The sequence below is a fragment of the Staurois parvus genome, unplaced genomic scaffold (assembly GCF_062004578.1).
Source record: "Staurois parvus isolate SC_StPar_1 unplaced genomic scaffold, SC_StPar_1.0 ptg000230l, whole genome shotgun sequence".
In the NCBI taxonomy this organism is placed as follows: domain Eukaryota; kingdom Metazoa; phylum Chordata; class Amphibia; order Anura; family Ranidae; genus Staurois; species Staurois parvus.
This window is the reverse complement of record NW_028318026.1, coordinates 3941557-3969480: the sequence shown is the minus strand read 5'-3', so window position 1 is coordinate 3969480 and position 27924 is coordinate 3941557. Positions and strand designations below refer to the sequence as shown.

Genomic DNA, 27924 nt, shown 5'->3' with positions numbered 1-27924 from the left:
AACAGCCCCGCCTCCTCACTGGTGATTGGCCGCTGGAACTGTAGCTCAGGAGAGGCACACAGGTGGCCAATCACTGGCGAGGAGGTGGAGCTTGGAGAGGAGGAGCGAAGTGGCAGCGCGAAGATCAAACAAGATTGAGTGAGGGAGCAGCCAGAGAAGGAAGACAGCTGACCGGTAAATGTACCGTGCAGATGGTGCTGCTGCAGCCAGGTATACTGGCTGTAGATGGGAGAGGGAGGGAGCGAGCCCAGGCTGGAGCAGGGGTCAGCAAGGTAAGTATCATTGGTGTCAGTGGGAGGAATAGTGCCCCATCATTGGTGTCACTAATACCAATGATGGGGCACTATTCCTCCCACTGACACCAACGATGGGGCACTATTGCTCCCCCCACTGACACCAACAATGGGGCACTATTCCCCCCCCCCACACTGACATCAATGATGGGGCACTATTCCTCCCCCCACTGACACCAATGATGGGGCACTATTCCTCCCACACTGACACCAATGATGGGGCACTATTCCTCCCACTGATACCAATGATGGGGCATTATTCCTCCCACTGACACCAACAATGTGGCACTATTCCTCCCACTAACACCAATGCTGGGGCACTACTCTTCCCACTGCAAAATTACAGTTATGAAGTAGCAACGAAAATATTTTTATGGTTGGGGGTCACCACAACATGAGGAACTGTATAAAAGGGTTGCGGCATTAGGAAGGTTGAGAACCACTGCTCTAGGTGATGGGATTTTTTATGCAGCAATATCCATGTAATCATATTTAATGTATAAAACATTCTTTAACATTCTGTATCTTGGCAGTCTCAGTGGTGTGGGTATTTCGGTAGTACCCCTCTGGAGTTCATTGTTTTTAACTTGGGCTACTTTATGTACTTACTCCAAACATCAAGTTAGAAGAATACTCTGAACCTGAATGCGCTTTCCCCTGAGGAAGAGATTTATATATCTCGAAATACGTTGGGTGTTATTAAAACATATGCTTAGGATCCAGTGTTACATAGAAGTATTCAGAACTGAGTCTTTACCACATGGTCACTTATTGTTTTGTTGTACTTGTATATGTTATTTTATTAAATGAAGATGTATTTTATACGTTTTCCAATAAACTAAAAAATGTTTTATACATTACAATGGTTCTAAAGGCTGGAGGTTTGTTACTCTCATGTACTCTATGCATGAAGGTAAAAAACCTTCTGTGTGCAGCGGCCCCCCAGCCCCCCCCTCCCAATTATTACCTAAGCCCCCTCGTTCTCAACAGCCTCTGCTGTCTGGGGACTCTTCTTATTCATAGGCTGAGGCATTGGCTCCCACTGCTGTCAATCACAGCCAGTGGGCCAATGAGGAGAGAGTGGGGGCATGAGGCCGAGCTGCAGCTATGTGTGTGCTTTGGACACACAGAGCAGCGGCTCAGGGATTAGCACGCAGTGGTGCCCACAGGGTGAACAGCTTTCCCTGGGACCACTGCTCAAGGGGGAGAAGCCAGGAGCATCAGAGGAGACCTGAAAGTAAGAGGATCTGGGCTGCTCTGTGCAAAACCTGAAGCTTTAATGTCACTTTAAATATGATTACATGAATATATTGTTGCATCAAAAATCCCATTATCTAGAGGGTATTATTGTTGTTTTTAGGGATGTTTGCAGCCTCGGATGCCCCTACTCTCTTAATTCTGCTATCTGAATAAATCACTTCTGACAGTCTATGCCAACACCAAGCAATCCAGGGAAATGGCCTGCCCCCCCCCCCCCTTTAGCATGCAACAAGTGATTGACAACCTCAGCTGTGCATATTTCTATGAGAATGAGTAGGGGGTGTCCATTCCCTCCACTCAGGTCTCAGATTACACTCAGCTCTATGCTCCATGCTATGCAGTGTGTGACATCAGATCCCTACCTACCTGCTTCCTGGAGAAGTTTTGCATTTGAACAGCTGTAGAGAACAGAGTACTGCAGATTAACAGGTTCAACATACAGTATGTAGGAGGATTTGTTTCATATGTTTGTATCACCTCAGGCTAGTCACTTCAGTAGGTATATGTAAGGGTTTATAACCACTGTAAACTACAACTCCTATGAATCATTGCACAGGTAATTCTACTAGGCATGCATCCCAGACATCTTAGTGTTGTTTCCTCCCACCAGTTTATCAATTGGTGGGTCAGAAACAGCACGTGAAAGCACAAAAAATGACCTATGGAAAAACATGTAGGATAGCCCAGCACAATTCATTCAGAGACACATGCACAGTGGGATCACATTCATGGAGTCCATCTCTGGAGCACACTGAGCAGTGGGGCTACATTCCAATATACAATTGGACAGTGGAGAATGAACATAACCACCCTCTAGCAGTAAATCTCAACAGAGCAACTAGAAAAAAATAATTATGGAAATCTGGAGAAGGCTGACAACAAAAGAAAGGTACGTTGTGGAATTAAATAAGTAGGGCCAAAGCTATTTTGGCTATACTTCCCCAATGGATCACAGGAGAGTGCACTCCTGTGGCCTGTTTTCAGCTGACAGCAGGCTAAAGTCCGCTGTTGGCTGATGTCACTCAGCCAGTCGACACTCTGAAGAGATCCCAACTTTAAAGCCGGGATCCACCCAGATGCCTGGACCTGCAGCTGGGTCAGCCTCTCAGCAAGAGAGCCTTGTGTTCTAGTGAGCGCTGGAGGGGCAGAGCAGAGAGTTGGAGACTGACAGTCACTGGCTCACTACAGACTTAATACCATGAACTGAGTGATCAGTAGTTTTGACTGACCAGTTCTCGGGGTAGAGCCGGTGAGGCACAGCTACAGCTGGGATCATGCTGCAGCTATCTACAGTGCCATTCATACCCCTTGAAATTTTCAACATATGGATTGGTACAACCAAAAAAGTAAATGTATTTTATTGGGATTTTTTGTGAAGCTGTCTGACAAAGTGAAGCATGCTAAAAGATCTTAAAATCATGCCGCATTCTAAAAAAATTCAAGAACAGATGATAAACAAAGTAAATGACATTTATCAGTCTGGAAAGAGTTACAAAACAGTTTCTAAGGCTTTGGGACTCCAGTGAACCACGGTGAGAGCCATTATTCACAAATGGAGAAAACTTGGAGCAGTGGTGAACCTTCCCAGGAGTGGCCAGCTTACCAAAATTACTTCAAGAGAACAATGACAGCTCATCCAAGAGGTCATAAAAGAACCTAGAATAACATCTAAAGAACTGCAGGCCTCACTTGCCTCAGTTAAAAATGAGGCAAAAATGGTATCCATGTCAGAGTTCCAAGGTGAAAGCCACTGCTGACTATAAAGAACACAAAGGCTGATCTCACATTTGCCAAAAAACATCTTTATAATCGCAAGATTTTTGGGCAAATATTCTGTGGTCTGATGAGACAAAAGTTTTTGTGAGGTGTGTGTCTCGTTACATCAGGTGTTAAACAAACAGAGTATTTAATAAAAAGAAAATGATACCAACAATCAAACATGGTGGTGTTAGTGATATAGTCTGGGGCTGCTTTGCAACTTCAGGACTTGGATGACTCACCATAATTGATGGAACCATGAATTCTGCACTTTTCCAGAAAATCCTGAAGGAGAATGTCCGGCCATCAGTTTGTGACCTCAAGCTCAAGTGCACTTGAGTGCAGCAGAGGGTTTAGGGGACAATCACTTTTTCAGGCAGGTTTGGACAGCTTTTTTCCCTTAATAAATGATTTAGCGTTTTGTATTTACTCGGGTTATATTAATATATATATTAAACTTAGTTTGATGATCTGATTTATTGAAGTGTGACAAACAAGCAAAAAATAAAAACAGAAAGGGGTAAATACTTTTTCACAGCACTGTAACTCCTCATTTGTTTAAAAATAAAATTCAGTGTATGTTTTTTCTGGAATACAACATCAAACACATTAGTTGTGCGTATTCATCCCAATATCTGTAGGTGAAATCTACTGTGGATCACCTTGTATGTTTAGGTCTTTGGATGCAGTCAGCTTTAATTAAGCGTAATATCCTCCATTGTAAATTTTTTATGTGTATAGTTGGAGGCTTGCTAGAAGCCTGGGTGTGAGTCACCCTGGGTGTGCGTCAGCAAGGTTACTTTAGGTTAGAGCTGGAGGGCTCTACAGGTCAGTCCTCTGGTACCTCCCCCTGCTCTAGAAGCTTGGAGAGGTTTCTAGAAGCCAGTAGGCAGGGGGTGGTAGGACTGATCTGCATACTTAGGGGAATCTGGTCAATCCCCAGGCAGGAGTTCTAGGATGGCCTCACCTAGGTCAGCCTTAAATATGACAAAGCCTAGCCAGCAGGAGAGTTGGCTGGAAGATGGAGTGAGGAAGTGCTGCTGGTGTGGAGCCTGGAAGGGGGCCTGAGAGGAGGGGAGTCTACCTACAGGCTGGGAGCTGGAAAGAGTGACTGTTCTCACTGTGACTCTACTGTTCTACAAGCTATAGGAAAGGACAGCCTGTCAGCAGGAGAAGAAGCCAGCCCAGCGTAAGGCCTGAAAGCAGCTTCACCTTTTAAAGCTACAGGAACAGGACAGTATGAGTACCTCTACACCCTCTGGCCTACAAGGGAGAGGGCGGTCAGGTGCAAAACCCAACTAGTTCTTCCTGGGACAGCATTCTCATTTGTCTCAGAATCACTTGCCCTGAGATATTCTTCAAGACAGCCATGTGGATGAAGAAATTTTCATCTGGGGTCTGAGGAGGTTCATTTAAGGGGACCAAGTGCTTCTAGTAAAAACTGCCTTCAAAAGACAAGAGCCACTACTGAAGGAGTTGGGAGTCTAGGATCTATTTTTTTGTGTGCTTTTTGCTGAATTCTTGCCCTTTTGTACATAGGATGTTGCCCTCCAAGTTGTTTCAATTCTATTAGGCATCCTATATACCCCTAGACCCCATCCAAGTCGTTAACCCCTAATAAAACAACAAAACCAAGCTCATGGACTGTTTACTGACTTTGGATGCGCATAGCTTAGGGGGACCCAAAACTCAGCGGCCCTCAAGAAGGTATTGCTACATAGGAAAAGACAGAAAAGACAGTAAATACTTACCCTGGATGTGAGGGTGGTGCAGCATCAATAAAAGAGACCAGCGCAATGTGTTGGAGGTTGTATCTGTGCCAGCTACAAAGAGATCTGCTGTGACATACAGAAGGGTCCTCTCACTGAATGTGCTGTTGGGATTGTCCTTATTCTGGTAATAAATAGTTGAACATACAAAAATAATGTATGTTTAGTGATGTCTATTATTCTCATCCTTTTCATAGAAGAACTGCATTTACATTTATACTGTAACAAAAAAAAACTTTTTTTTCAATAAAATATTTATATACAGTATAGGTTGTTAAATTATTAATATAAATTTTAAGTAGTACACTACAGTAGATGATGGGGATCTTTACTGTTTGATCTAATTCAAATGACCATCTTGCATCAGATCGTAGCAGAAATGCACTAACTCACCTCACTGAAAACCATGTTGGATAACTTAGGGTTTCCTTGAGATAACCAGACCTTGGGTACCTTGGTGGGCCAGCATTTCAAATCTCAGGATAGAATTCTTGACTCTTTGTGGGATGGAAGACATTGGGCAATAGTCACTTTAGTATGCTTCAGAGAGTATATTAAGGAACAATAAACTCAGTAGAAGGGGTTAGTGCAGAGTATACCCCAAGAAACGTATCGCGGTCAATACAAGGAGAAGGAGAAATGACAACCTATACTCTTCAAATTGTAAAACATCACTAGGTCATACAAGTACTTTTAGAATGAGCAGCTCTGGCTTTCTGCAATGTCCACTGGTAGCAGCTTATACCCACCTCTCAAGGACACACACCAGCAGCAATGTTCTTCCTGAAGATGTTACAGACAGGGAATCATCATCCTGCTCCACTCCTGCTGAATGGAGCCTTTAGCAGAGCAGTGGCTATCGTGACCCCAAAAACACAGTCTCACTCTTAGTCCAACTCGCCTCAGGCAGCAGGCCTAGGAGGCAAAAGACCTCCAACACAGCCTCCTCTCCTGGCCATAGCATAGGAGGCAAAAAATGTCACCCTAAATAAATGTATGTATATCCTCCCCCAGCATGCACCACTGACAATAAACCTCCTACTGATTTGCCAGGGAGACATAAATATTCATAACTCAGTACCATTGTACCTTCTGACTGTATCTCTCCTGTAGCAGGCAGAGGTAAACAAAAGCCTAAAGCTGAAACATTTATTATAGGTATTTATATAGTACACACAGTTTAACATGTATATTGTACATTCACAGCAGTTCCTTTTCTCAAGGAGCTTATAATCTACAGTCCCAAACTCACATTCATGTATCAGCATGTATTTAGAGTGTGGGAGGAAATCCTCACAGGTGCAGGGAGATCATGCAAACTCCAGGCAAGTAGTGCTGTGGTTGGGATTTGAACCAATAACCCTAGTGCTGCTAGGCCACTGTGTTGCCTGTAATACTAGTATAGAATCCTTCTTGCATGCTAAACAAAATGGATGACCGGAGTGACTTCTTGCTGAATCTGAACAGCTTTGCTGTGTGAGAGCTGGTGAGCGGTCTTGTAGTTCATTGATCTTCCTGCTCTCAGGTAACTGCCTACTGGTATGTGAGGTACAGGCAGACAGCTATCCTGAGTCTGCAGGAGCCATACATTGCATCTGAGATCTGATGATGGTGGATGCAGTGCTTTACAGGCCCCTTAGAAAAAAAGAAATACTGTACATGCACATTTTTTACCTGCAAAAAATGGGCATTTATTATAACCACATCCCATCCACCGATAGTCTATAGATGGCAGACGGGAAGCTGTGCTGATGCAGGCTAACATATCTGTACATCGGCGACTCCTGCGCAGCTCACAGACTATGCTCCTGGGAGCCTGGCGATCATTATGTCACCCGGACAGAGCAGATCATAGTACTGTCCAATCACATAGTAAATAGTGAAAGTGTAAAGATTGGTTCTCTCTGCTCTCACTATGAGAGTACAAGATTATGCATGTACACTCATAGACTGCTGTGCCAGCCACCCCAGTGTCCCTGATCACTATTCAGTCATAATAAATAATACACCTGTTCCAGTGCTCACAATAACATTGCCACCGCAACCAGCAACAATGCCACCCAATCATCACCATACCAGGTACCAGCACCCTGATCATGGCCATATGCCATACCAGCATCCTGATCACCATCATACCCGATACCAGCATCCTAATCTCCGCATACGCCATACCAGCATCCTGATCACCGCCATGCCCCATGCCAGCATCATAATCACCCCATATGCCATATCAGCATCCTGATCACCCCTATACTCCATTCCAGAGTCCTGATCACCACCGTACGTCATACTAGCATTCTGATCACCGCCATGCCCCATGCCAGAATCCTGATCACCCCCATACTCCATACTAGCATCCTGATCACTGCCATACTCCATACCAGCATTCTGATCACCGCCATACCCCATACTAGCACCCTGATCATGGCCATATGCCATACCAGCATCCTGATCACCATCATACCCGATACCAGCATCCTAATCTCCGTATACGCCATACCAGCATCCTGATCACCATCATACCCGATACCAGCATCCTAATCTCCGTATACGCCATACTAGCATCCTGATCACGGCCATGCCCCATGCCAGCATCATGATCACCCTACATGCCATATCAGCATCCTGATCACCCCTATACTCCATTCCGGAGTCCTGATCACCACCGTACGTCATACTAGCATTTTGATCACCACCATGCCCCATACCAGAATCCTGATCACCCCCATACTCCATACTAGCATCCTGATCACTGCCATACTCCATACCAGCATTCTGATCACCGCCATACCTCATACTAGCACCCTGATCACTGCCATAACTCATACCAGCATCCTGATCGCTGCTATACCCCATACCAGCATCCTGATCACTACCATACCAGCATCCTGATCACCACCATACCAGCATCCTGATCTCTGCCATACCTCATGCTGATGTCCTGATCACTATCATACCCCATTCCAGTGTCCTGAGCACTGTCATACGTCATACCAGGGTCCGGCATTTGGGGGTCTCAACTGATCAATTTCCAAACATATATCCCATAGTTTGTAGATTCTATTGCTTTCACACATACTAAATAATATACACTGTTTTTGCTTATTTTTACCCCAAAAATGTAGCAGAATGTATTTTTGCCTATGTTTATGACAAAAAAATGATATATTTGCAAAATATTTGAACAAAACTTTAGCAAAAACAAAGCAAACAAAGCAAAAAACTTTTTTTTCAAAATGTTCAGTATTTTTTCATTTATACAGTAAAAAATAAAAAACCCAGTGGTGAACAAATACCACCAAACGAAAGCTCTATCTGTATACAAAATGATTAATAAATGTCATATGGGTACAGTATTGCATGGCTAAGTAATTGTCACTTAAAGTGTGACAGTGCTAAAAGCTGAAAATTGGCCTGGACTGGAAGGGGGTGCAAGTGTCTGGATTTGAAGTGGTTAAAAAGAGAATGTATCCTTTAGCTTAGGAAAACCCCAACAAAAACAGAACTATGACCATCCAAGATCAGGCAGATTTAAAACCAGGGAAAAGGAAATGAGCATGGAAATTGAGTTGTTACCCACAGCAACTAATCAAAAATCTTTAATATTTATGTAAAATAAAAATATTAAAATACTGTATAAAAATGATCTCCTGGGCAGAATTTTGGTGTGCTATACCATACACCAGGTTGTCATAGAGAGCTAGCCAGCAGTGGTAATATTTAGTTCAACAGAAAGTTTGATACATCATAACAGATATTCCCTTCAACTCATCATGTGGCAAAGTGTTATGAGAAAAGAAAAAACATGATAAATAAATATATTTCAGAAGAAATGTCCTTACTTTTTCCATCTCTTCAAAAAAAGCATCAATAAAATCTCTCTTGATGCTGGGATCCCAGGTGTCTCTGTGTTGATGGATGATGCCTTCCAAGAAGCCTAGATAAGTGCGTATAACTCGAAAAAGCTTCTGATGGGGTCCGGGGACCTTCATCAGCCAAGGCATGAGTTTGTAGAACTACAGAACAAAAAAACAGGCTCTTACTTATTTTAAAATCAATATTAACACAGCACAAAAATTAATATAAATAATAAATAGTATCAATAAAAATAATATAAAAAAAAGTGAAATCATCAGTGAAAAATGTATAAACAAATATATCATCAGTGAAATAAATAAATAAATATATATATATATATATATATATATATGTATGTGTGTGTGTGTGGGGGGAAAAAAAGTCCACTGTCCCAAATCAATGGTGAAGAAAAAAAAAAAAAGTACTTCAATCAAAGAAACGGTGCCAAAGGAAATCCAACGTACCAACGCCATCCGTGGCTTCCAGTATGGCCCACACTCACCAAATTAAATGGACTCCTAGCTGATAAGGCTTAAGAGTCAAACAAGCTTTTGAGGTAAGATGTATCCTCCAGAATGAATCCCAATCAAGGAAAAAGATTCTTGCTTGACAATCTCCAAATGACCACCCTTTTTAACCACCTCCCGCCTGCCAAATAGTAATATGACGGACCCAAGGTGGTTCTCTCGTTCTGGGAGGACGTCATATGACTTCCTCCCATTCTCACCACGCATGCGTGGCTCAGGGAGCGTGCGGCGATCGGCGGTGCGCTGTGTCCCTCGGACACAGCAGATCACCGATCACGGAAAGAGCCGAAGATATTGGCTCGGTCATGTGATCAGCTGTGTCCAATCATAGCTGATCACGTGTAAACAGGGGAATTCCGGTTATCGGCATTTCTCTCCTCTCGAGCTGTCACGCTGACAGCTCGAGAGGAGAGGAGAGCCGGTAATCGGCTTTCCGCAGAGGGGACATGTACACTGATCATCAGGGCACTGTAGCCCCAGCAGCGCCACCTGTCAGTGTCCATCAGTGCCTTGTGTCAGTGCTCATCAGTGCCCATCAGTGCCACATCAATGCCACATATCAGTGCCTACCAGTGCACATCAATGCCACATATCAGTGCCCATCTGAGCTGCCTTTCAGTGTCACCCATCAGTGCCATTCAGTGCCACCTATCAATGCTAATCAGTACCACCTATCATTGCTGCCAATCAGTGCCACCTATCAGTGTGCATCAGTGCCACCTATCAGTGTGCATCAGTGCCGCCTATCAGTGCCAGCCAGTGCCACCTAACAGTGCCAGTCAGTGCCGCCTAACAGTGCCAGTCAGTGCCGCCTAACAGTGCTGCCTATCAGTGCCATATATCAGTGCCATGTATCAGTGCTGCCTTTCAGTGCCCATCAGTGATGCCTGTTAATGCCCATCAGTGCCACCTACCAGTGCCTCCTCATCAGTGCCCATCAGTGCCACCTATCAGTGTCCATCAGTGCAGCCTCATTAGCGCACATCAGTGAAGAAGAAAAATCACTTATTTACCAAATTTTATAACAAAAACTACGAAAAACACGTTTTTTTTCCCCAAAATTTTCAGTGGTTTTTTTAAGAAAAAAAAAAACCCAGAGGTGATGAAATACCACCAAAATAAAGCTCTATCTGTCACAAAAAAATGATAAAAATTTCATATGGGTACAACGTTGCATGACCGCGCAATTTTCATTCAAATTGCGACAGCGCTGAAAGCTGGAAATTGTTCTGGGCAGGAAGGGGGTATAAGTGCCCTGTAGGCTAGCGGTTAAACTCTGCACTTTTCACTCTATTGCAAATGTTCCTCTGGCTATCACACTCTTACTATTGACTATAAACCGTTTGGACTTTTTGCTATGAGTGCAATAGATACAAATGGCGCTGGAGGAGGTGTATAATACCCCAATGCACAAAGTTCATATGAATTAAAGTTCATAATAATCCATGGCTTTCATAGCAGAAAGTGGCAGAAGCCTCATAGAGTGAAGCGAACTCTGTCAATCTATGAATGTCTTTTATTAGTCCCCAAATACATCACAGTGTAGCTCAAGTTTCCTATGAAAGGACTGCATTGTTCTTAAGGTTTATATGGGGGATGTGTCCACCCCTTCTACGATCAAATATAGCGGATCCTCATACATGAATTACCCTTGTTTACAGTTATGAATGCATGACACATTGTGAGCCTATGAATAGTTTATATAATATGATTAGCTCTCTGCTGTTTTATTTCAAAACATGTTACACATGTCAAAGATGGCAAATAGTTGGAAAACAGTTGGTTCATTAACTCTGTATATTCACAAACAGTATATGACAGCAATTCAGACACAGACTATATGCGAATGGCTACCTGAGTCATAGGTTTTGATGCCAGTTCAAATGACTCTCTTAGCAGGTAGATCATCCTCTGGAATGATGAGTCGTTGTAATCAAATCTGTCTCCAAATATTATAGAGCAGATAACATTGCTGACCGCATTATTAATCAATACGTATGGGTCCAACGGATGCCCTGAAAAGATATGATAACCAAGATTATGGTAGCATTACTCCAAAAATTAAAATTTAGTTACCAAGAAAAATTAAAGCAAAGCAAGTATAACAGGTATTCATGGTAATCACATTCTAGATTTAATTTTGCTAATGCCAGCTTATTCTGTTTTTATTAGAGCACTGAAAGGAATATCTGCAGGCTTGCTTACACTCAAGTGTTTTCTCAGGTGCTTAGAATATGCAAACTGCAACCCAATTCACTATACTATACAATATGTGTTATTTGCTCTAACCAGGGGCGGACACTTTGGAAACTCGGGCACTATAGGGGGCCCCATGAGATGCCCCTGGTACCTTTTTCATAGGCTTTTTTGAGTTTGGGCAAGAACACAGGGGCCCCATGATCCCCTATTGCCCAGGGGCCCCATGAGTTGTCAGTCCGCCCCTGGCTCTAACTGTCATTATTTTCAACCATGTGACCATCACATGCAACTCTAAATGGTTCTAATTGCTGAACATAATAGCTGTTATTGCAAATACTGATTGGTACAGCTTAGTGCATTGACCCTGCTATGAAGATATTCTTGCTGTGTATGTTCTAGGAAAGTCTTACAATCTGCTGTATGCAACATATGCAGCATATGGTCACTTTTTTCAATAGGTGTAATGAGGACATCCTATAGATCTATTAATCACACTAAACCTGCACATGAAAAATGCAGGTCATTTATAAAAGTATTTACCCTCCATAGTGTAAAGATGCACAGATTTCCACTATAATCATAGAAACACCCCCATTGCATTGTAACCTATTATTCAAAAATTACATTGCTACCTCAGAAGAAAATAATGTATGCTGTACAACACCTCTTATCACAGGTTGTCTTACCTTCTTGATCCTGAAAAGCAGAGCAGAGGTATCCAGCCTCCTCCCTCACTCGCTCTTCAATAGATTTTTTGCCCATCCCAAAGTTTCTCAAAGTATAAAGAACAAATCGTCTTTGTTCTTTCCAGTGATGTCCATATCTGTTGAAAGCGATACCTACACCATAAAAAACAGGTTTACCAGGATTGCTAATGTATAAAAAGTGAATTAAACTTATGTAACCTGGACTGTAGCTTATAACTACTGCTGTAACTCTTCCTTTGTTGCTGCTGTATTATCCTTCTGCAGTGTGGACAGAGTTAAACTGAATATTCATTAATGCAGAAGTGCAGCAGCCAACTTTAAGAGGACCACATTGCAATGCTCATGTATGGAGTGTCTCCAGTGCAGGGGGAAGCCATCTTGGCTGGGTCTGAATCAGACCAGGAAGAACGGTGATTGGCTGCTGTAACAAAGCATGGAGAAGAGGGTCTGCAGCCTGCTAGGAGGAATAGAGAAGACAGTCTAAAAGGAGATGGGGTGAGAACAAATAGCTGATGACACTGCCAACAAAGTCATCTTAATGAAATTTCCCATATTAGTATGGAAATGAGGCTGCACTGTTCCTGAACTCAGAGCAGAGTCACCACTTTCATGCAGGCTGTGCCTACAGTGTGATGAAAAAAAAACTTGGGTAGAAGCTGAAGCCCTGTGTACAGCCTGGATAAAGGATCCAGGATCTTCTCAAGGCACTGAGCTAAATACAAATACTGGTACAATTTATATAGTTTTATAGATATGACAGGTTAGCTTTAACAAGTTCATCTAAATCTGATTTTCAGGGTTTTTTTTGTTGCCTTTGGTTGGCTAGGACACCAATTGACTTTGTGTAATATCTTTCAAGGAATCCAGCTGAAAGATCTCTATGCCTATTGACTTTTATTGACCTTGAGGCTTTCCTATTCCTCCTCCATTCTGCCTAAAATCTAAGGGGAAATTCATCACTGAATTGAGAGTGAGATTCCCTTATATTAAGTAACAATGTTAACTCATCTGAAGAAATTGTCACTAGAGTTCCTAAGACATACAAGAAGCCAGAAGCTGACACAACTCACCAACACCTATCTAAAACCAACACGAGTTTTAAGTGGACCTTTATACATCTATCATGAGGTGCAAAATCTGATGGCTTTATAGCTGGCTGTGCAAAAACAATTTCTGATACCTGGCCACCATCTTGGTATTCTGCTACAAACTTCAAGGATAAACAACATTTATTAGCTACTATTCTAGTGGTAGTAAAACCACAACATTTTTAGTTTTAGATAGAATAAGTAAGGGTTTAGATCCCCATCATTCAGTATAGCTGTCTGTATCTCGTTGGGGAGAAAGTAGGAGGAAATGTCTCTAAAACTGTTCTGTTGCCTTCTGTTCCTGTGACAGTTCTAATAGTTTGGATTTCCCATTACTTTGCGTACAATGGTTACCAGGACAGATAGAGATGATGAATATACTCAACAGGGACACAGACAGCAAAAAAACCTTACAAGAGTTCCATATAAGGATCTACCATTCTTGCTCCTTTTTATCACCCTTTGCTATATAAGTTGGAATTTTGGAGCCATATTATTTTATTTTATTATATTAAAAACAGTGCCCACACTATGCTTATGTGGTGTAAACAATATCTCTGACAAGACATACCTATTGATGCAATTTTTTTAATTGTATGAGGGCAGCATTTCCCTCAGTTTTTGGGCCGGTGTAGTCTTTTTATGCTCATGGTTTATCTCCTGGGAGATTTGGCTCTTGCACCCTGGTATGGAGGGACAATGGGTCTCGTAATGTTGTAAATGTGATATTGAAGAAAGGTTTTTAACTTTAGGATGTCTATTCCCCCTTCTGGGAATTTATTTTAAATTGTAGTATTTTGCTTTACAGAGTGATACTTTATTCCTGATGAAGATAAAAGTTATGATTCCAAATGCGTTGGAAGTCCCAGTCCACTGGAACAAGCTGACAATCAAGGTTTTCATGATTGTGCAGTGTTAATGGATTCTGGATTCAGAGTACCACTCAGCATTTCAACAGTACTATGTTGCAGTATCAAGCTTATTTACTGTTTGACACTATATGCGCAATGTGAATATCTAGATATTGGATTTGAATTGATGATTTTAGGAAAATTTTAATAAAGTGTGAAAACTTTTTTTTCTTTTTAACACAAGTAAATTTCTTTGTGGTTTTTAGTTCAAAATCAAATTAGCGGATAATAATTGTACTAGAAACAAGTTACAGATGGTGGAAACCTAACACCCGTAGCTGAAGTGACATTATTTGAAACCTGTCACTGTCACCTTCTGTTCCTGTGACAGTTCTAAAAATTTGTAATTCCCATCACTTTACTGTATGTACCAGTGACAATGGTTACTAGGACAGGTAGAGATGATGAATATACTCAGCAGGAACACAGACAGCAATAAAAAACTTTCACTAAAAGGAGTGCACCTATTTTTACTCTCTTGTGACCCAGTCAGCTAATAGTGGGCTATTGCCCACTATCAGCTGATTTGGCAGAGCCACCCCAGGCTCTGGAAGGATCCCAACAATATTGTCAGGATCCACCCAGCTGCCTGATCGGCACCTGGCTCTTCCTTTCAGTGCGTTGGCTGGTTCCACCCACTACCCTGCCCAGTGTTCCAGCGAGCACTGGAGGGGCAGAGCAGAGAAAGGTAACTGACAGTCATTGCTGTCCGCTATGAGCAGACCAAGAATTTAGCGATCAGAGGTTATGTGATTACTCAGTTCTTGGTCTTAGAGCCACCGTCGGACAGCTGCAGCATGAAGATGAGTATGCAAAATTTGTTTTTTCAAAGTCCATACTTCTCTCTATATAAATATATAACAAACATGTCATACTTACCTGCTTTGTGCAATAGTATTTCTCTACCCCACCAGTGCTCCTGGCTCCTCCCCCTTGACCAGTGCCCCCAATAGCAAGCTGCTTGCTCACTCTCACCCTGCTCTATGCCTTCATAAGACACATAGAGCTGTTGCTTGGCCCTGCCCCCTGATCACTTCTCATTGGCTCACTGATTGTGATTGACAGCAGTAGGAGGCAATGGCCAATGGAGAGGGAGACCTGAGACAGCTGAGGCTCCCATGTACATCGCTGGATCGAAAGGGGGCTCAGGTGAGTATTAGGGGGACTGTGGGGGGAGAAGTACACAGAAGGTTTTTACCTTCATGCATAGAATGCATGTCACTAAAAAACCTTCAGCCTTTACAATCACATTAAATTGTAATTAAAATTCAAAAAAATTCTAATAAAAAAATTAAAAACATCCCTGACTCCCTCGCACATACATCCAAATTTAAATTTGGACCCACACATGTACAGTATGTAAACAGCAACTGCACCAAACATGGTATTTATCCCACCAAATGTCAGAGTGAGAGCAATCATTCTAGGGCCATAATTCATGGTTAACTCTAAATTGATTGATTGATTACCTGTAAAGGCGTTTTTCACCATTTCACAGTCACGTGCAAAAGATAAATTTATTTTCAGAGGTGAACAAGCGATTGTGTTAAAGTCCTTTTCTTGTTTGTTCAGAATATGTAAACATTTTATTATGCTTAGTTGGGGCATAGGTTTACTTTAAACATGAGCTGGAGAAATGTTGAAGTCAGGTATATAGTCTAGACCTATCATCCAGGGTCATTGCCAGACTCATAGGACTGAGCAGTAGAAAAACTAAAGTACTTGGTTCCTGCATTGTTGACATAAAAATGTGGCTGCTATTGGTAGCTGCCTGGCTATCATACTGATCCAATAGGTATAATACATTTAATTCAATGTAACAATAGCAAAGGCACTGGACCAGGCAACTTCCATGTTTACAATGAGGTCAGCAGTGGCGACCTGTATGCTATTGTTAGAAGGGGTTTCTGGAAATTATTTTTTAAAAAGATCAATGGATAAACTACATTGATGTGTGCCCCCCCTTCCCAAAGTGGCTGGCCTCCCTCACTGGCTCCCACAAAATTTTACCATTAATTACCATCATTCAGTCCAACATGTTCAAACATGGGAATAGAGGGCCTGTCTGAAGTGTCTTCCGATTTTGTGACCAGTGCCTCCTTAATAGCATCATATCCATTTAATACAACGATCTTTTCAAAGAATATGTTAAGGCTGAATATGTTTCCATACTGCATCCGCAACTGAAATCAGAAAAAATATTATGTATAAAACATATGACACTTAATAGTATAGGTTGTTATATACAGTAGCAACAAAACAAAGGTCTCAGTTCTGTTTACTTTTCCTTAAAAAGGAAGGATTTCAGTTGAAGTCTACCAATATCCATACCAAGCACAGCAGTGTAAAGACATTTGTATGTACAGTAACAATGGAGTTCACCAAACATTTTTCATTCACTCTTCTTTCACAACTTGTAGTAATCTATTACTAATTAAATTTTACCAATTACTGTTACTAATACTAATAATACTTATTTGGTAGCAAATCATATTGGCAACTGCCATTTACACCGCCTTTACTGACTTCCTGCACTCAGTATATTGGACCAGGAGAGGAAATGTGTTAAAAATGTTGGGAATACAACAGCATGTACTATATAGTATTGTGTGTTAATATCACTTGACCAGTAGATGGCACTGTACACTAAGGTTACCAGTTGTGCATATCTGTAAACTTGTTGGTTCTCTCTCTTCTCTCTCTTCTAAACCAAGATGTCTGCTGTTACAGATTGCTGAAATGTTTTGAATGTTTGCAACTTAAGCCACACAAGTAAACCAAGTTCTGCCTCATCACAAGCTACTAGTGTCTTCTCTATCACATAACCAACAAAAAAGTAGCTAAGGAGAGCTGTATGGAGGAGAAATAATAACTAATCAGTAAAATCTGATTCCTGTAGTTCAGTACAGGACACATGCTCTTTAATCATTATGAATGGAGCTACTATTATGCAGCTACTTTTGGGGATTGGACACTGGCAAAAAAAAGCTGCTTGGACATTCCCTATATAAAGTGCTATTAAACACAAAACCAAAAATGTAATATATTGCAGCTTACCGATCCTTTTTTTTTTTTTAAATCAGAAATAACGTTTATTAATGGTAAAGTCATACATTTCCAAAATGACAAAGCATGTACAGAATGGTAGCAAAGACTGAATCATTAACAAACCAAACAACATAGTAAAGAAAACCTTTCAGTGCCATCAATAAGACAAGAATTCAAGAGTCTGTGCAAAGTTACATAGATAACACGTTACAATACAATCAGATGATAAGGTAATTTTGCATATACAGGACAATATGAGTATACCCATAACAGTGGACCCGCGGGAAACAAAGAGCACTCCTCCCCCACCAGGGAATACAGGAGAGACATAAATTGGTCTTAAGAAAGTGATAATCAAATTGCAATCAAAATGAACTACAGCAGCCTATGCATTATTAGATCAAAATGGGCTAAACCTGGAGTGGCCAACCAAGCATCCCAAAGTTTCTCAAATTTACCCGAACATCCTCTATGCTGGTAAACTAAACGTTACCGATCCTTAAAGTGCTGTGGTTGCATTAGTTTTCTTTTTTAACTTTTCTTCCTGTTATTTTCACCTAGTGATCTGGCTATTAACACCTCCTCTACCAGGGTGCACCCACTCTGGATGAAGGAGCAACAAAGATACCTTTGGACAGCAGCATTGCCAGAATGGACAGAGGATAGTGTTAGATGTACTAGCAAATTTAGATGCATTAACAGACTGAAGCCGAACTCCAGTTAACACTCTTACAGTTACAGTTAGCAATAGAAAGGATTTGTTGGCTGCTCATCCCCAAAATACAATAAATTCAAGAAAAATAACCCCTTGGGACTTTAATGTAGCTAACAAAATACCACACATATATTCATGTACAAAAAGTTACTGTATATACTTTATTTTACTAAATTTCTTAAAAACCTCATTATATACAGTGTATGCTAAAATCTCTCTAACAACTCTGACAAGATTTATTTAACATAATCCCCTATAAAGAGTTAAAATGCTCAAGACAAGACATAGTACACATAATAATCTCCGATGGCCCAATGACGCTGTGTGAAAGGTGCCTAACAGTTTATTTTCCTTTTGTCCTTTTGGGATAAATGTCTTCAAAAATGAATAAATAAAAGGTGACCACTGTTAGTGGTAAATGGTTATCTCAACCCTTTACCTGCCTCTTTTGCAGGACAGCATGTTTTGTTAAAAAATAACAGACTTATATTAAAGTGGTTGTAAATCTCAGACATGAAATATGAACAAGGTATATCCCTCTATAGTGTGTGCTTGTATCAATCCAGTGCACTAAGTATCATTTCTATCTGCTGTCACATTCCTCTGCTATCAGCATGAGTCACTGCTGATGAATTTTCCTGACCCCAAGAGAAAAATAGTGACAGGGAGGAGCTCCAGCAGATTGACAGCCTCAGCTATGCTTCTGTGAGCTATGTGAAGGGGGGGGGTGTCTCTTCCCTCCAATCAGCTCTCAGAACTCTCCTCGTTGATGTAATTTCAGCTCCCCGCCCTTTGTTTTTCAGAGCTCAAAGATACTGTTTAAATTCTGCACTGTGAATAGATGTAGGGTAAAGACCGCTGCAGATAAACAGGTACAACTTGAGTAGGAGGATTTGTTTCATCTCTGTGTGTCACCTGAGGCCAGTCACTTCACTGGGTATATGTAAGGGTTTAAAACTACTTTAAGTGTGCATTGACAGGGGTGTTTACAGTTTACATGCTGTGATCACAATGCTTTGCATCTGCAGCAAAAACTAATCAACATGTCATGATCAGCCCATTCAAGCAAAGGGGAAAATGCCACAAACACCCAGCAACTGTATGCCTCATGCAGTTGTGATGCATTTGTCAGAAAAATTGGGTTAAAACAAGGCAGTGAGGAGGTGTCACATTGTCTCTTCACTGCCTGTCAATTGCCTCTGAAAAGCACTCTGAATATAGATCACTCATCAGAAGTGCAGTGAGTTTAGACACACATCTAAATCTTGCCTTACTGGCAGTGTCACCTAGTGAACATGAAACAAAGAAAGTCTACAAAAAAGGATAACCAATGTAGCTGCCACAGCTAAGGCTTGGTAAGCTGCAATATAACAAATGTTCGTTTTTGTGTTTTAGTATCGCTCTAACTCTTCCCACTCCCTGCTAGCTTCAGTTTTGTAGCAAGCAATAGCAATATCATAAGAGCAGTAAAATAAACCTGACAGAGTTTCTCACTTTTCTCTAAAGTTTATTGTATTAATAGCATTATAGCTTTTTTTTTATTTTTACCTTTGATAAACTTTCCGGAAAGTCGTTGAAATCCACATGGAAAATATTTCCAATCAGAGGCAGAGGGAAGGGTCCTGGAGGGTAGTTGGCTCGTCTTCTGTTCTTTACCCAAACAGCCACCAGAGCAAGGACAGCGATTGCAAGTCCTAGAAGTGTTGTGGTCCACACAGGCGGCATACTCAGAAGCTGTATATTTAAATGTGATCTCTCCCCAGATAGACTTTACTTTCTAAATACAAAAAAGTATAATACCTTAAAATGTAAGGCAGACGGTGACTGCATCTGACCTAATCTGTACTTCTAAAATCCTTGCAATGAATACCAACCCATGTTGAAACATACCGATTTATACAGACATTTTATCTGCAGGCCAGGGAAAAAAAGTTTCCTCCTTTGTTGGCTGTATTCCAGGCCCTTCCCTGTTAACCAATAGTTGTACTGCTACAATAAAACACCCCCCTGCATACAATACAGACTTTCTAGCTACTCTGTGATTGACTTTTGAAGTTTGGAGTGGCTCATCTAAATCTTTAATAGCAATATCATATTATTTTTTAAATGTACACATGAAAGGCAGATCATTGTTTTTGGCACTGGTAGATCTCAGAGCAGGACTGTTTTTGGTGGTGATACTTTTGGTTCTCTACAAACATTTAGAAGTTAATTTCACCTTGTATAGAGTAGATTAGAGTCATTATACATTTTCATTTATTGCCATTATTTTACTAAGCATTAGTATAAAAATATTGAGGGAAAAAATAGTGGAGCGCTAGTATAACCTACTGGTTTAGGACAGACATAATGAAATACAATATATTGAATGGTATAAAAGTGGGAAAAAGCAATAATGCCATAAATACACTTCTGGAAGTCACGTGGATCATGACGCGACGCGTCGGCACGCACTGACAACATTTCCGGGAACGCAGTGACATCGTTTCCGGCGTGGACGCCATTTTTGGAGTTATCGTGGAGCGAGTGGAGATGTATGTTTCCAGCATCAGAACCATGAGTATACACCCATGATATGGGAAAAAGGCGTTTATATATATTTTTTACATGTGAGTGAGCAATCGGCTTTGTTTGTTTATATGTTTAATAAAAAGCAGGATTACACTATGGAGGATTTTTTCTGTTTTCAATATTATCCTATTACGGTCATGTGGATTTAAGTACCCGAGATAGGAGAAGATCCAGAAGCTACAAGGTCGTTATCCTTAGCGTTCCATCCCTGGTGATATCTTTCCTGGTGCATGTGGGCCACCCACACAGTGAGTTGACCCGGAGGGTCATATTGAGGAGGTGAGGAGCCATCTTGGCCATCTGTGGATTTGTCTGCACATCGTGTGGCACTGTGATCACCCCACGTAGCTTGCTGTGTTTTTTGGTCACCAAACTTGGAAAGTTCTTTTCTATGGACTTTCATATAGCATGAACTGGATTTGAATTTATGAGCACATGCACTGTATCACTGCAATTTATCTACTGTTTGTGTATTTATGACATTTTTGCTTTTTCCCACTTTTATACCATTCAATATATTGTATTTCATTATGTCTGTCCTAAACCAGTAGGTTATGCTAGCGCTCCACTATTTTTTCCCTCTTTTTTGAATTTACCTTGTGGTCAAGGCGAGTGTGAGCAGCTTAGAATTAGGTTATCCATTCTAGCGCAGGAGATCTCTTTTATTATTTGTTTAGTATAAAAATATTCCCTATGTTTTTTGTTTTCCTTGCCTTGTAATGAAGGGCTGGTCCTTATGTGGCAAGGAGATATGACAGCTTCCTTTTCTGGGTCATATACCGTCCAATGCATGCCTCGCCATCCTCTCTGCATTGCGCCCATTTGTAGGAGTGCTAATGTGGTGCAAAACATTATCTCCAGTTTCACGAGTGGACTCTCTGCCTGTGAATGCTCTGCCTGCTTGTGTTTGTGTCATATCTAATTATTGTTGCAGTGCTCACCCCCTGAAGGAGGCACCAATGTTTGAGTTCTTTTTTTCCTTGTGATAAAGACCCTTCAATCAGTACTGCACCCACTGACACACCAAGACTGATGGAAAAGCTGTTTATCTGGCCAACAGATCTAGCAGAGCAACCAACAGCAACAATAATAACCATTGCACAGAGAGGGTGCGTGTAACATGTTTGATAATTTAATAGGAACAAAAAAAACTAACTTTTAATATTACTTTATATGCCATACGTCGCAGTCCTTCCTTATCACTCTCTCATGGGCCAGTCAGTATCAGTAGCCAGCATTGGACCCCAAGACTACATTGGTGTGCTCTAAACAAAGTTTTTGTAATTCCATCTGGTAAAGTAGAGTACTCCTCAGAAGAAATTCCTGGGGGGGGGGTGTCACAGAAAAGGGAGATGCTACCTCACTATACAGGAGTATGGCAAAGATGGTGGCCAAATGCCTCTCACCACTCTGAAGACCATCACAGAGTCTTCTCCCTCTCATGGGTGTCTGGAACACCAAAATCGCAAACAGGCTAACTCTTCCAGTCTCTGAGGGTAGTGGTAGTAGTCCTGGATGCAATGACCCCAGTCAAAGCAGCATATGTTCTGGGTGCATATGTTCTTTCTCACAGCTCAATGGGTTTTTCAGATCAACAGCAATGCAGACCTGGATACCACAACTTGAGTGAGGTCCCACCAGGACAGGAAAGCAGGATTTCACTAACTCTGGTGCTAGTCCTCTACCTGCAGCTTCATGGGTCAATCCGCTCAAGGGCATAGTCCTCTGTGCACACTTAGAGGTCCCTCCAGCAGTGGTGGTCTCTGGGCAGGTACAACAGTTCAGTTCTGATCCAGAAACTTAGTGTAGCACCAACACTCAGTAGCATCAGAAGGGGCTTCATGCAGTACATTTCCCTCCTGGTTTCCACAGGAAACTGTGTCCAGGAGTGCACCTCTTCTGCTCCTTTTCCTCCTCCTGGGGCCTGCAGTTCCACTTAGTCTCTCTTGTTCAAGGACTGGGGGCGGCAGATTTTTTGTGTTGATTAGGGCAGCACAAAAGCACAAAACATAATTACACTACTGATGCCTACACCATACCATGGTGTAGCATGGGTTGCCAAAGCCCAGGGAAAGGCATGCATTGGCTCCCTACCAAGCGACCACGTTATACTTAGATTTAAGAGGAGAGAGAGAGAGAATTAATTTAACACAGAACTCCAGCTATGACCTTTATTGAATACTTACATTGGTCCAGCTTCGACCAATGTAAGCATGCATATGATAAGCTGCTGGGGAAGCTGGAAATTACTGTAGTCAAGGTCACTGATAGAGTGGTACCAGCGGTCCTCTTGTATGAAGCCTGGGCCCCCTGAAATTCAGCAGTGGCAGAGCGGGGATTTTTACTTTGGAGCATCACAAAGTAATCTAAGAAAAGAAAAAGCTTTCCCCGGCCCCATTTTCCAGCCCTCAACTGCAAGTGTAAATGTGGCCTAACTGAGTGTGGCAATGCAATGATAATGTACTAGAAGCGGTAATCCTTAGTAGCCACTCAGCCGGTTACTTATACTGTATACATTACCCACTGCTGACCCCTGCACTCTGTATCTTTTGCACTCCTGACCCTTACACTGTATGCATTACCCATTGCTGACCCCTGTACTCTATACATTACATACTCTTGATGCCTGCACTCTGCACATTACCCACTCCTGACCCCTGAACTATGCATATTACCCACTCCTGACTCCTACACCCTGTAAATTACACACTCCTGATCTCTGCACACTGTACATTACACACTTCTGACTCCTGCACCATGTACATTACACATCCCAACCCCTGCACTCAGTACATTAAACATTCCTGACTCCTGAACTATGTACTTTACCCACCCTGACACTTGCACAATGTACAGTACATATTCTTGCGGCCTGCATTTTGTACGTTATACACATATTTAATCCCTGTGCTCTGTATAATTTTGAAATCTTTACCACTGTTAGTACACATTTGTCACAGCCTACTTTCGTCATAGTGTACTGTGCACGTCACTTCATTTTTCCCTGCTGGCTGCCTATGGCCTAAGGACAAGTTCAGACTCTGGCATGAGTCTGCAGAGGAAACCATTAAAAAAGTAGAGTTTACTACTGCTTTAAATATGCGGCCAGATCTATATATGTGACCAGATCTATATATGTGATCAGATCTATATGGGGCCAGATCTATATATGTGATCAGATCTATATATGTGATCAGATCTATATGGGGCCAGACCTATATATGTGATCAGATCTATATGGGGCCAGATCTAAATATGTGATCAGATCGATATGGGGCCAGACCTATATATGTGATCAGATCTATATGGGGCCAGATCTATATATGTGATCAGATCTATACGGGGCCAGATCTATATATGTGATTAGATCTATATGGGGCCAGATCTATATATGTGATGTGAAAAGTCTTGAACCTCATTAACTCTTACTTAACCACATATAGGTTGTGTTAAATCAATGTAAAAGTAAAATAAGTCTGGTGTCTGCACAATTTTTGGTCCTTCATGACAGTCTAGAGAATATGGCAGAGCCAATATCCAATAGCCAATAACTCAGTGACAAATGCAGTGTGTGGGCTAGCTTTTCAATTGTACCTAGCTATACTGTGGTTAAGTGTATGGCTGATGACACAGCAGTGAAAAATTCCACTGTCATCCATTATATATATGTGTACTAAAAGGTAGTATTGCAGGAATGGGTAAGAGCTAGGCACAAAAAAGCCCACCTGTCTCACAATGTAGGTACTTCTGCAGCTAGCACTGATATAGAGTGGAAAACCAAGTGTAATTTGAGCCTAAGCAAGGTACCAACATCCCCAGATAAATCTATAGTAAGTTACTAATACTTTGGATGTATGAGACTCTAGAGGCACCACCATTTACAAATTGTATTTATTTTTATATAAAATATCAAACTTTTATTATAACTAGAGATGAGCGAATCGAACTATGCGAAGTGGAATTCGTTTCGAATATTAGGAAAATTAGCAGACTTCGGATGCGCGAATCGAAATTTTTCCTAAAATGGCGGCGACATGTGCGGCGACGGAGCGGGGATCTCTGGGAAGGCGCGCAGACAAGGCGCGCTGACCCATAATGCATTCATTCATGACATGTGATCGCATTAGCCAATCAGCAGCCAGCCAGCCAGCACTGTGTAATGGTCGAGCTATAAATTGCGGCCATTTTAGAATTCTCCATTAGCCTCCAGTCATTCAAGAGAGGCACACCTGTCTGTGTAACAGAATCGTTACTTAGGGACACAGATCCGTTACTTAGGGACACAGAACCGTTACTTAGGGACACAGAACCGTTACTTAGGGCCACAGAATCGTTACTTAGGGACACAGAACCGTTACTTAGGGCCACAGAATCGTTACTTAGGGACACAGAACCGTTACTTAGGGCCACAGAATCGTTACTTAGGGGCACAGAACCGTTACTTAGGGACACAGAACCGTTACTTAGGGCCACAGATTTGTTACTCAGGGACAGACACAGAATTGTTACTCAGGGACAGACACAGAATTGTTACTCAGGGACAGACACAGAATTGTTACTGAGGGACACAGAATTGTTACTGAGGGACACAGAATTGTTACTCAGGGACAGACACAGAATTGTTACTGAGGGACACAGAATTGTTACTCAGGGACACAATTGTTACTCAGGGACACATAATTGTTACTCAGGGACACAGAATTGTTACTCAGGGACAGACACAGAATTGTTACTGAGGGACACAGAATTGTTACTGAGGGACACAGAATTGTTACTGAGGGACACAGAATTGTTACTCAGGGACACAGAATTGTTACTGAGGAACACAGTATTGTTACTGAGGGACACAGAATTGTTACTCAGGGACAGACACAGAATTGTTACTGAGGGACACAGAATTGTTACTCAGGGATACAATTGTTACTCAGGGACACAGAATTGTTACTCAGGGACACAGAATTGTTACTCAGGGACAGACACAGAATTGTTACTCAGGGACACAGAATTGTTACTGAGGGACACAGAATTGTTACTGAGGGACACAGAATTGTTACTCAGGGACAGACACAGAATTGTTACTGAGGGACACAGAATTGTTACTCAGGGACAGACACAGAATTGTTACTCAGGGACACAGAATTGTTACTCAGGGACACAGAATTGTTACTCAGGGACACAGAATTGTTACTCAGGGACACAGAATTGTTACTCAGGGACAGACACAGAATTGTTACTGAGGGACACAGAATTGTTACTGAGGGACACAGAATTGTTACTGAGGGACACAGAATTGTTACTCAGGGACACAGAATTGTTACTGAGGAACACAGAATTGTTACTGAGGGACACAGAATTGTTACTCAGGGACACAGAATTGTTACTCAGGGACAGACACAGAATTGTTACTCAGGGACAGACACAGAATTGTTACTCAGGGACAGACACAGAATTGTTACTGAGGGACACAGAATTGTTACTTAGGGACACAGATTTGTTACTCAGGGACAGACACAGAATTGTTACTCAGGGACAGACACAGAATTGTTACTCAGGGACACAGAATTGTTACTCAGGGACAGACACAGAATTGTTACTGAGGGACATAGAATTGTTACTGAGGGACACAGAATTGTTACTCAGGGACAGACACAGAATTGTTACTGAGGGACACAGAATTGTTACTCAGGGATACAATTGTTACTCAGGGACACAGAATTGTTACTCAGTGACACACACATAATTGTTACTGAGGGACACAGAATTGTTACTGAGGGACACAGAATTGTTACTCAGGGACAGACACAGAATTGTTACTGAGGGACACAGAATTGTTACTGAGGGACACAGAATTGTTACTGAGGGACACAGAATTGTTACTGAGGGACACATAATTGTTACTCAGGGACACAGAATTGTTACTCAGGGACAGACACAGATTTGTTACTGAGGGACACAGAATTGTTACTGAGGGACACAGAATTGTTACTCAGGGACAGACACAGAATTGTTACTGAGGGACACAGAATTGTTACTCAGGGATACAATTGTTACTCAGGGACACAGAATTGTTACTCAGGGACACAGAATTGTTACTCAGGGACAGACACATAATTGTTACTGAGGGACACAGAATTGTTACTGAGGGACACAGAATTGTTACTGAGGGACACAGAATTGTTACTCAGGGACACAGAATTGTTACTCAGGGACAGACGCAGAATTGTTACTGAGGGACACAGAATTGTTACTGAGGGACACAGAATTGTTACTCAGGGACAGACACAAAATTGTTACTGAGGGACACAGAATCGTTACTCAGGGACACAATTGTTACTCAGGGACACAGAATTGTTACTCAGGGACACAGAATCGTTACTCAGGGACAGACACAGAATTGTTAGTGAGGGACACAGAATTGTTACTGGGGGACACAGAATTGTTACTGAGGGACACAGAATTGTTACTGAGGGACACAGAATTGTTACTCAGGGACACAGAATTGTTACTCAGGGACAGACACAGAATTTTTACTGAGGGACACAGAATTGTTACTGAGGGACACAGAATTGTTACTCAGGGACACAGAATTGTTACTCAGGGACAGACACAGAATTGTTACTCAGGGACAGACACAGAATTGTTACTGAGGGACACAGAATTGTTACTGAGGGACACAGAATTGTTACTGAGGGACACAGAATTGTTACTCAGGGACACATAATTTTTACTCAGGGACACAGAATTGTTACTCAGGGACAGACACAGAATTGTTACTTAGGGACAGACACAGAATTGTTACTGAGGGACACAGAATTTTACTGAGGGACACAGAATTGTTACTGAGGGACACAGAATTGTTACTCAGGGACACAGAATTTTTACTCAGGGACAGACACAGAATTGTTACTGAGGGACACAGAATTGTTACTGAGGGACACAGAATTGTTACTGAGGGACACAGAATTGTTACTCAGGGACAGACACAGAATTGTTACTGAGGGACACAGAATTGTTACTGAGGGACACAGAATTGTTACTCAGGGACACAGAATTGTAACTCAGGGACACAGAATTGTTACTCAGGGACAGACACAGAATTGTTACTGAGGGACACAGAATTGTTACTGAGGGACACAGAATTGTTACTCAGGGACACAGAATTGTTACTCAGGGACAGACACAGAATTGTTACTGAGGGACACAGAATTGTTACTGAGGGA

The 27924-nt window shown here is 41.7% G+C and overlaps 1 protein-coding gene across 2 annotated transcripts in view; it reads right to left on the bottom strand.

The window, feature by feature from the left end:
* LOC149460430 (cytochrome P450 2D20-like) overlaps positions 1 to 20064 on the bottom strand; it is a 33797-nt gene extending 13733 nt beyond the window's left edge. Inside the window, exons 1-7 of one of the 2 annotated variants that reach the window (XM_089679697.1) lie at positions 20024 to 20064; positions 19682 to 19910; positions 16391 to 16553; positions 12351 to 12503; positions 11320 to 11480; positions 8923 to 9096; positions 5063 to 5204 (exon numbers count right to left, since the gene is read on the bottom strand). In XM_089679697.1, coding sequence (XP_089535823.1) covers positions 5063 to 5204; positions 8923 to 9096; positions 11320 to 11480; positions 12351 to 12503; positions 16391 to 16553; positions 19682 to 19858 — 970 coding nt within the window. In that variant the 5' untranslated portion in view covers positions 19859 to 19910; positions 20024 to 20064. Of the gene's footprint in view, positions 1 to 5062; positions 5205 to 8922; positions 9097 to 11319; positions 11481 to 12350; positions 12504 to 16390; positions 16554 to 19681 lie in introns of both variants that reach the window. The other variant, XM_089679695.1, reaches the window with a different exon arrangement.
* Positions 20065 to 27924: the final 7860 nt, after the last annotated feature.